Raw genomic sequence first — 10,468 nt, 5'->3', positions numbered from 1 at the left:
GCGCGTTAATTCCATCATGTAGGGTCAATTTCTCGTGGTGTACATTGTAAGTGCCTTGATACTCTTGAACGCGCGGCGATTTGTTGTCCCCGTTCTACTCCGTCCGTTCTGCATATGCCGTGCTAATTCATGGGCTAGAAACTTGTTGTTATGCTAGTATAGTCTATTTAGGACACGATGACTTCAGGCGCCGGTATCATCACGACGACGCTTCGCACGTTACGCGAATGAATGGGATGCCGTCAGTCACCGTTATCCCACGTTTTACGGCCCTTCTCGCCATCGTGGACGTACGGCTGGATTCCTCTGCTCCGGCTGATCTCATTGTTCTTTTCTCGGGTTCTCCGACTTGCGCTTTGAAGATTTCCCCTCATTGGATAGTCCGGTTTAGAGACTATTGTTTTCTTCGAGGGGCTGCAAGTCTCTGGATTCCGTTGCATCAAAATGGTGCCCCGATAGGTAAGTGACTCTTTGCTTTGATGACACCTGATCACAAATTCGCATAAGGTTGATGCAAAGAACAACAGCCTCCTCAGAGCATCCGTGGATATGAACATTTCGCAGGCGTTCTCTCTATGTACTTTAAAAGCTTGAAGGAGCTGCTTTAATGAGGCATAACTCGCCAGACGAAGCACTCTACCCTTGCGTTCTACACCACCTTTCGAATCACTCCATCATCCTTCCTCATTCACGATCTCACTATGTCCAAGTCAAAGCGCCGTAATCAGCGCCAGGTCCGCCCACCCGCTGCGTCCGCGCCTTCCGAAGATACAGTTCCTGGAGAAGATGGTGCGCAGGCTTCGTGTTTATCTGCTTTCAGTACTGACTTTAATTCACAAGCTCTGGAATTCCTCTTCAACTACCGGCCTAAATTTAAAAAACCGACAGGTTTTGAGGGTAGTGATGGTACTCGCGGTACTGCGCAATACGACATGCATCTGCATTCCCAACTTATTCTCAAAGACATCATACTTTTCCCTGATATGCTCGAGCAGCTAGCTGGTGCTGTCAATTCCCAGCACTGCACTTCGACTGGAAGCATCAGGGATCTACCTCCAGTTCCCGAGGGTCATGACCTGCATCGACTCAGTGTTCACCAAAATCTGCAGGAATTTGAAGGCATCGAAATAGGCCCAGAAGTTGACCTCCAGCGCCAATATCCCAAGCTGCAGAATATTTCATCTCTCGTCGCCTCCACCCTAGTCGCTGGTCTTGGTCAATGGTCAAGCATCTTCCAATACAGCGAAAAGCCTATATCCATGATGCCTTACGCTCTTGCAGATGGATATCTCTCGCTTAATAAAGATATCGTAGCAAAGGCCGGGCTTCCCGACGATCTTGACAGCGATATTCAGCTTGTCATCGAGACGGGCTTATCCGACTTCCTGTTCTGGGAGTTCAAGAGTATGAACGCAGGAAGTGAGGGAGTCATGCAAGCTATCAGCCATTTGGCCGGCTCGAAGTTCCCTTGGGTTCGCTGTCCTACATCCCAGAGTTGCGGTGGACGGTTTTGCCAGAAGACGAACAACAGGTTCCAGTTCACCGTCACGGGTCATAAAACGGGCGTGGATGGAGGTATCTTGGAGGATACCTCGGATATCAAATCTGGTGTTTCAAACAGAAGGACGCCTAGGCTCGATAAATCTAATATCGATTTGTCCCCAACTTCTGTGCTAAACACAAGCGGATGGAAGTTCAAACTTCCGGAAAGAAAGCTACGGAAGGCGGGGTCCAAAAGGAAACCAGCATCCCCTGATGAAGTCGGAGGAGACAATAGCGAAGACGAATGTGACGCCAGTGGAGGTGCAGATGACGGCTCTGTGCATAGGCTTCCGTTTACCAAGGGCGACTTCTATAAGGCGCTGAAAATCATCCAACAGGTACCCTTGATTCTGCTTATTATTTTGTGTTATCAGGCCTGATATGTGAAACAGGTATGGGCCGAAGCTGTCAACGTCGATGTAACTTTCATGGTTTTAAATGCCGGGAGCCGAGAATTCATAGGCATACGGGATCGAAACTTACAACGCCTCTATCTGTCGCCGCTCATAGATTTAGACAACCCCGGTAGTCTTCCTGCAGGCTACTTCAAAATCCACGCCGGCCTACAAATTGCAGCACTTCACGATGTGATTCTTCGTGCGAAGCGTTTGAAGGCGCTCTCACGCCGTCCCAAGCTTCACACATTCCGGTACGACCGTGGTGAACCATACCCAGACAAGGAGCCAAACACTATAAAGACGACCAGGCCTTGCAAGTCTACAGCGACTCCAAAGGCAGCAAAAGCAAAGATTTCGGAAGTTGAAGACAAGGAGAACGAGAATGATGAGGACTACTACTCGGGAAGCGAACTGACTTCAGAGGTAAGCACAGAGCGATCACTGTACGCCCCTGAATTTTAGTGACAAATTTTCACCAGGAACAACAGCTCTTCCGGCGACTGCGAAAAGCAGGCTCGTTGGAGATTTCATGGAATACACATATCGACGGTTTAGGACAAGCGAGCAGCATGACAGTGACACGAATCACACAATCAAATGCCAGACCGCTGAACTGCACAAAAATGGAAGTGCATGTTATGGATCAATATCCAAAAAGCACTCATTCCTATTATTGTTACGTCGACAATGGTCAGGTTGCTGTACGGGGAATCGTTATCAAATTCGCTCAATTTCCGCACGAAAGAAAGGGCCTTCGGAAAGAATACGACATGTATACCAAATTGTGGAGGATCGAAAGCATTGCCACAAGCCTTGGAATACCTGAACATTTCGGGCTTTACAAGTTCCAGGACAAGATGGTTCTCGTTCTTCTGGATAGCGGCGATCCGGCTCCCACAAAATTCAGAAACCGTACTCCCAACGACATCTAGTAAGTGTCACTATCGTCGTGTCTAGCGCAGTCATTCAAGGATCCTAGTTCTCGGGTGCGAACAGCGGTTCAAAAAATGCACTCTGCAAAGATCACTCACGGAAGCCTTACTCCGGCAAATATTCTTGTTACAAGGAACGAGCAAAAGAAGGGCCAGTGGCACATCCACATTATTAGCTGGAAAAACGGTCATGACTATCGACGCTTATTGGCGCATAAGAGCAGCTCTGTTCGAGAAATATCGCAGAAACGTCTCCGGGGACCCGGGAGTCAACGCAAGATTCCTGGTAGATCACTATCCAAGAAAGGCGATTACGGCCAGGAATTGCATGAAACTGACGGTCACCAGGCCGAATCTCCCAGGATGGGAAAGAGGGCATCGAGACCGAAGGCAATCTCGCCCAAACCTACTGGGAGCACCAGTCCCTCGACAAGCCTCACGAAAAGGATGGTGAAGTGGGATATCGCAGTTGAGAGAGACAGAAAGAGGATGGATGCTCAAGTATGGAATACATACTAAAGTGTACTATCATCAATAAGACGCCTCGTCGCTTGTTGTCAATGCCTCGTAGCTCGTCACGGAAAAGCCGTCAATAGGCTCACCGTCCAATAGATCCTCCAGCCGCTTATGCTCAGCCCTCATCTGTGCCTTGTGGCCCCTAAATTTTGCCCTATCGAAGTCAATTATAGAAAGATGACCTGCCTCGTCGGCGACCATGTTCCACGTTCGGATGTCCCCATGAGCGACGCCGGCTGCGTGGATACTCTCTAGTATTCGGAGTAATGTAGCCCTGCAATGCATACATTAGTCTTGACTATGCATTGAAATCGCATCATCTGAACACACCTTTCTTCGTCAGAGACGGTAATTCCGGAGGCGGGAGGATCCGAACGATGTGCCAATGATCGACCGTTGTGGCTCAAAATTAGAGCCCCCGCATCGGACTCGATGTCTTCAAAAAATCCGAAAGCCATAGGGATGTCTCCTTCCACAACGGGTACAGGTCCATATAGCAGACGCCGGTATATCGCATACTCATGACGCAACCTCTCTTTCTGTTCTTCAGACAGTGCGAGCTTGACTATAACCTTTTCTGAATAGCGCGCTACACTTCCAGAGGGCATGTCCACCTCGACCCGAGCTTCGTATGCCTGCCCGATAGATCCTTGCCCCAATTTCTTCCCAACAAGAAGAGTGATGCAGTCATCGTAACGATACGAACGTTGCCGACCAAGGCTATTTGGTCTTCTAAAGAATGAAGGCGAACTAGAATGGAAATTCCCATGCTGCAAATAGAGCAGGGCTATTTTTCGATTAAGAAGCTCATTTATGATCTCCTGTGAGCCAAGTTCAGCATGAAGAGATTTTATAAGAGATTTATGGCTTACCTCAGATGTGACCTCTTCGCTCGTCTCTCCAAGTCTACGACGGGAACGTCTGACAGGGACAGTTGCCTCGGCCTCATCCCGTGGCCGTTTAGAGAATTTATTAGCGCGTGAATGCTTGCTTTTGGCCAGCGACGGATCAAGTAGCGGAAGACGATCAATGGCATCGCGCAAAATTGCCACGTTGATTGCTACCATGAGCTTTCCGTATGGTGGATTGGAGCAGGCACCGGCATCAACTAGCTCAGATATGTAGAGCGTTTGGGTTTTCCGCTGCCGAACGCCGATTCTGAGAAAGTTCCCACAATCGAATATGATGAATGTCGAGTCCGAGTGGACAGCACGCGCCCAAGCCTGAATCAATTATTAAATGGTTTTGTATGAGAAGAGAAATAAAAGCATACTCGTTGTATGAAATCTGCCGCGTTCGCTTTGTATCTTGACATTCCATGTGCAGACTTGGGAACCACAATTTTGGGCGTGGCAGGTTCTTTGACCTGTAAAGAACGGGCGGGCCTTTTCTTTGGGGCAACACGAAGTAAACCCTTTCCAGAAGGTCGACTCTTGAGCCGTTCACTGCGACGTGGATGGGTTGTCTCTGTCATAGCCGGGTCCACATTACTAGACGGTGCGGGCGCCGTTTCCCAGAGGTACTTTGACACGTCCGGCCGTGATACGTGAACCGAACTCGTAAATTGTCGATGCCCCGAAGCGCCGCAATGTTTCCAAGGGAAGGTATCGGAAGCAGCCAAGCCCGACATATCCTCCAAAATAGATTCCCCGGACAGCGCGTATATATCCCAAATCGCCAGTTCAGGTAAATTGTCCCACATAGACAGAAGAAGTGTCTTCCGGTCCAGGTCCCAAGATTCCAGCCTTTCAAGCATGCCTTTTCTCGTATAGGCACCATACTTGAGGGAATGCTTATTTGAATGAAAACCCTCTGGAGGCCCGGGAGGTCCTGTATTCATCCAAAACACTGTCTTGAGTTCAGGCTTGTCCGGATGAACAACGAGAATGGAGGCAGCCTGTAAAAACATAGGCGCACCGTGAAGATATCGCACCGCGATGTCGGTAGCATTCTTTGGGGGTTTTGAGCAATCATAGATTCTAGGACTGAGGTAAAGACGGGAAGAAGAGAATGATTCATTCTTGGAATTAAATGTTGACACGAAGTCATCCAGAGATTCCGAGAGTATAGATATGAGGGAGGGTAGAACCGTAACTTTCTTGAGAATTAAAGAGTCATCCAAGTGTTTGTCAAAGAACGTAATGGGCGAAGAGTCTGGCTTAGGAATGTCAGAATCAGGGTCATACTCGAGAGGGAATGGATCAAGTCCAAAGAGACGTTCGAAGTCAACCTCCGGTAGTCCGAATGTAGCGGACTGGGCGCGTGAACTCGTCATGGTGGACGTCGATGTTCAACATAACGTTGCGTGAGAAGTTGAGAGCTTTGATCGGCATCCGGTCCGATCATAGTTTCACGCGATCTAGAACCCAAGTCACGAGACTGCGTCTGCTGGTGGAGTACTTTTCACACCCCCCTACGCCTTCATCGTCTTGAGTATTTTCCAAGCCAGGTTCTTTCACCCTCGGAAGTACGAATATGCATCTTCCACGTATCATTTTAGTTCAGTTTGGATAAGTTTGTTTCTTTTCCTGCTGAGGCGGATTGTAAGGTTGTCTATTTGGAGGGATATCGTAAGGCCCAATGAGGCCTATACATTTCAAGCAAAGTTCCAACGACTTCGCCGCAGTCTTGCCATGTCTTCTCATAGTCCTGAGGTTCTTTCGAGTGATTCGGAGACAGTGATATGGCGAACGCTTCAATTTCCGGTATTCATCATTCATAGTCAACAAAATAGTAAGTACGTGAGCATATGTCTAGATATAGTCATGATATCAAACCATGTTCAGAACTTTCCTCTGAGCGTTCCAAGAACCAGATGTCGGACAACAAACATCAGTACCACCGCAAGCAAGATGGTGCTACCTGTACGATTTTTTTCGGCTGTCAGCAAGACCTCAAATAATCAGTACTCGTACCTGCATAATACCCCACGACCTCAAACCCACCCGTAGCTGTATGGATCACCCCAGAGATCGGCGGACCTGCAAGCGCGCCGAGGGCCGCTATCGATATCGCCATCCCCGTCCGTCGTCCGAGATCACCAATCTCGCCCAATTCGAAAATGGGAGTGAGGAATGAGGAGACGTAGGCTCCGCTGGAGAAGCTAGGATCGCCATACTTATGAGAAGAAATGTAGTGTGAAAAATGATGGGGAGGCCTACCCATATGTTATGGCTACGCCAATCATAGAAGGTAAGGTTCGCGCGAATGGCCAGGCATATGTGAGGCCTGCTGTTATGATCGTTGCGGGTCCAAAATAGTTCACAGCGCCTGTGGGTGGAGGGGTCAGAAGGTTTTCCAGATAGATGAATGAAAAGTTGAGGAACCTATTCGATCAACAAAGATCCCGGCCACGATTCGTCCGATTCCCGAACTGGCATTGACGATAGAGACCATGTAGAACGAGGTATCGGCCGATACACCATAGGCTGTGGCGCTGACACTGATATAGGTCAAGACTAAGAGACACAAGGACGAGAATGAGAATGCGAGAGGGCGGACTTGGAGGCATCGTACCTGTATACAGTTCCAGGAAAGCGATAAAACTGGCAATACACCAAATCGTATATGGTGCGCTCTTGAATGCTTTCAGGTTAAGCAAACCCCCAGATACATTTACCGGTGGAAGTCGGCGTTTCAGCGTCAGGTTGGCGATACCCAGAACGAACATTAAGATGAAGGCAATGATCCGCATTGTCCACGGGAACCTGTCAGAGAGGCCTTTGAGAGACAATGTAATTTCGGGGAAGGAAGAAGACTTGCCCTATGGCGTTTATGAGGTTACGAGCAGTTATTGGGATGACGGTACCACCGATCGACGAGCCAGTAGCCGTTATACCAAGAGCGAGTCCTCGTTGTCGTCGGAACCAATGCCCGATGATATCCATGGATGGACCAAATATTGTTCCACATGCTAGCTATATGTAGGACAATACACTTAGAACAGTTGTGAGAAGGGAGAACGGACGAACCCCAATGGCGAAACCCTGGCAGAGCAGGAAATGCCAGTATTGGGTGCATTGGGCAACTAGAAAGGTCGCGACGACAAGGAGTGTGTTTGCTAGGAGGAAGGGCGGTTTGAAGTAACCAATGTCGAACATCCGGCCGGTTATTAGGCCTGCCATGAATACGAGAGAGTACTACTCGATAGTGTTAGTGTCGGCAAGTCAAAAGATGGAGAGGTTGGTACCTGGACAGAACCAATCCACGCACTAAACCGATGAGAAACGAACAAAACGCGAGTAGCAAGCACTCACATCTTCGAAGAGTCCAAGTCCTTCAACAATGTTCCTTCGTAGTAGGCTTGGAATACCTGTTGTAATATAGCCATTACAACCTCGCTCGATAACAATCAAGAATGGAGAGCCTCACTCCCCAAGCATTGACATATCCAAAACTGCGGCCGTAAAAAAAGAACTTGTCAGCCCTCATGAACAATAAATAGAATGAATCATATCCAGCACTCACGTCGAAAAGCCAGTGCACATCGTAAAATCCCACAAGTCGCCATGATCAGCCGCGCCGTTAAATTATAGGGAATTGGAAATACGACGGTAAAAAGAACTAAAAAGATTTAGCCTCCGCGCTCAGAGATATACGACAATCGGCATCGTAGGTTGTCTCAAGAGAGGAAAACTTTTCTTTTCCTATTTCGAGAATCTCATCACTTTTCGAAATAGTGACAAGGAACACGGACACTCACCCCGGCAACGACTAACCAGGCTCTCAATCCACCATCGGGAAAGTCTTCCTCGAAGCCGGGGGGCGGCAGCAGCTTATCCTCGACCTCCTCTGCTTTGCCAGGTTTTCCGGCCGGAGGATTATCGATAGTCGATTGCGTTCGAGTGCGGGGAACTTGCTGGCCATGGTTGGAGAGGAAATCAAGGAGGAATAACACGATAGTCCTTATATAGTCACGCGAGCCGGTGCGAATGTTCGCAGATTCGTGAATCAGGAAGACGGCCTGAGGTAAGTACCTTCGGGAATTTGGATTTATCCGCGTAATTTGCAAATTGGTCTCTCGTCACTTCCTCACGCAAAGGGAGGCTGGAGATTCTGTGCAGTGTGTCCTATTACCCGTGCGCTTAGGATTTTGGTGTGTATACATAGGAACTCAGGCCTGGCTGGGCCTGAACGGTTGAACCGGTCCTCTCTTTACGGAGAGAGAAGTTACCAATGTATATGCTTCAATTTATCGTGCTGATAGCTGAAGTCAGGTGGCCAAGCACATTGCTCCCTCCCTGAGTCCCTCCTCTCTGCCGTCTCAGCTGCGCTGTTCAAATGGTCATTTGATAATTTGATGCGCTTTGATACGTGCTTTTATCCGATATATCGCACAGCTTGACAAACCTGAGCGGTTAAACGTTAAATCGCAGGAAGATCCTTGGCAAATAAAAGGTATTGAACGTTAAAAGTGGCATCGGTCTTCTCTCCCTGTATGTCCGTCGTAGCGTCTTTTGTACTTGCATATAGGCGATTATCGGTTGTACCGGTGAAAATAAGCCGCTGTTGACTGTCGAGGCCAAGCTAGGCGATACCAAGTCTATTATGTAAACCGGGCGTAGTACGGTACGACGATCAATAACGTTTTGTTGCCGGCCCATGGATCCAATTGTATCTTCTTTTCTTTTCATTCTCTCAACAGCAAGTGGCCATTCTCTGGCAAGCCTTTCCTTTCCTATTACCCTCTTTCAACGTTTCAATCATGATGGCCACGAGTAGACCGTATCAACCCTCGTCGCCATATTCCTTGCAGCATCCATCGCCGCTAGAAGCACTAGGCAGGCGCCAGAATATACCCCAGCCAGTCAGGCTTCCACCAGCTCATTCCTCGAATAGCTCTAGATTGAACCCCCAGTTCACATACCCTACTCAGAATCCTTCGGGTCCCAGTAATCACCTAACGACGCCCCCAAGACAGCAGCCGCAGCACCCCGGCCATCACCTCACCCCTTCTTCGCCACTTCTCCACAGTCATTTCTCTCGCGGCTCTACAGCAACAAGGTCATCGAAAGATGACAACTCATACCTCGACTTTTCAGGCGACTCATCGCAAGGATATCCGGACGATTATCACTACTACGACGAGGAGAGCATATATTCTTCTGCCCCAGCCATTCGCGACTCGTGGGAATCCCATGGCACCTCACCTCACAAGCACCTGGCAAACGACGACGACGTATACGACGCCTATGCTGCGGGCCCAGACTCCCCTGTCCCGACCGTATTCGTTTCGCCAGTACCAGACGAACCCATTCGCCCTGCAGGCAAAACTCCCATCCTTCGCTCTGCAGTAACCAACAACTACTCGCGACCCGTTCGCCCATCTCTCTCCTCTGAAGAGTCCCCAGCTGAGCTGGAAGATCGGAAACGAAGAGTTCTCGAACGGAACGGGCGGAGTCCTAGTTCATCTTATTATTCCTCCCCTGCATCAAGCCCTTCACCGTCTCAATTCCCTGCACCGCCAGACCATTTCCAGAATAGTCGCCGTTCACCTTTGTCTCAGCTGGGATCAGGATCACGTTCGCCAAGCCCAACAGACACAATACATAGCCCAGCAGCAGTGCTGTCCAATCCCTATCCAAGCCCCAACATGCTCTCTGTACACCGTCCAGAAGCCATTTCACTCCCTCGTAAACCGCCATCTGTGCGTGCAGACTCTCCAGCGAGTCTGTACTCGACATATTCCTTCTATCAACTCGATAACGGAAGCTCAGGCTCAAGTCCTTCATCATCTCACTTCCCACCAGGAGCTCAATCACAACCCAACCCCGTCCCTCAGCCAACCAGCCAACCACCCCCCTCCAACAACCACTCCAGCACCCAAATCCCAAGCCGACTATCTCCAACTAGGTATAAACCCACCACGAAGCAAACAGACTGACCGAATCCGCCTCATTTTCGAGAAGAGCGCCATGATCGACGGAGGCTGCGGAGTGGGGATGCTCATGTGGGGGTTGACACTGCGACATGGATGGGGGTGCCCGAAGAACGAGAAGACGGGGTTCAGCTGGCTGAGGGAAAGCGGCTGAGCTTGCGCTAGGCGAACTCGAACATCAGCAGGGTATGAGCGGGAAAGAA

The 10,468-nt window shown here is 49.3% G+C and overlaps 1 protein-coding gene across 1 annotated transcript; it reads left to right on the top strand.

Moving 5' to 3' along the window:
* Positions 1-585: 585 nt before the first annotated feature.
* Positions 586-2,919, top strand: EV420DRAFT_1753512 (uncharacterized protein; the record flags this gene model as incomplete). The annotated part of the gene is made up of 5 exons (XM_060480455.1): positions 586-789; positions 841-1,880; positions 1,935-2,363; positions 2,420-2,871; positions 2,898-2,919. The coding sequence occupies exons 1-5, from the start codon at positions 702-704 to the stop codon at positions 2,917-2,919; spliced, it is 2,031 nt and encodes a 676-aa protein (XP_060322562.1). The 5' UTR covers positions 586-701.
* Between the last annotated feature and the right edge of the window lie 7,549 nt (positions 2,920-10,468).

Source organism: Desarmillaria tabescens (assembly GCF_030435595.1).
Source record: "Desarmillaria tabescens strain CCBAS 213 chromosome Unknown EV420scaffold_113, whole genome shotgun sequence".
NCBI lineage: Eukaryota > Fungi > Basidiomycota > Agaricomycetes > Agaricales > Physalacriaceae > Desarmillaria > Desarmillaria tabescens.
This window is presented reverse-complemented; position numbering and strand designations above follow the sequence as displayed.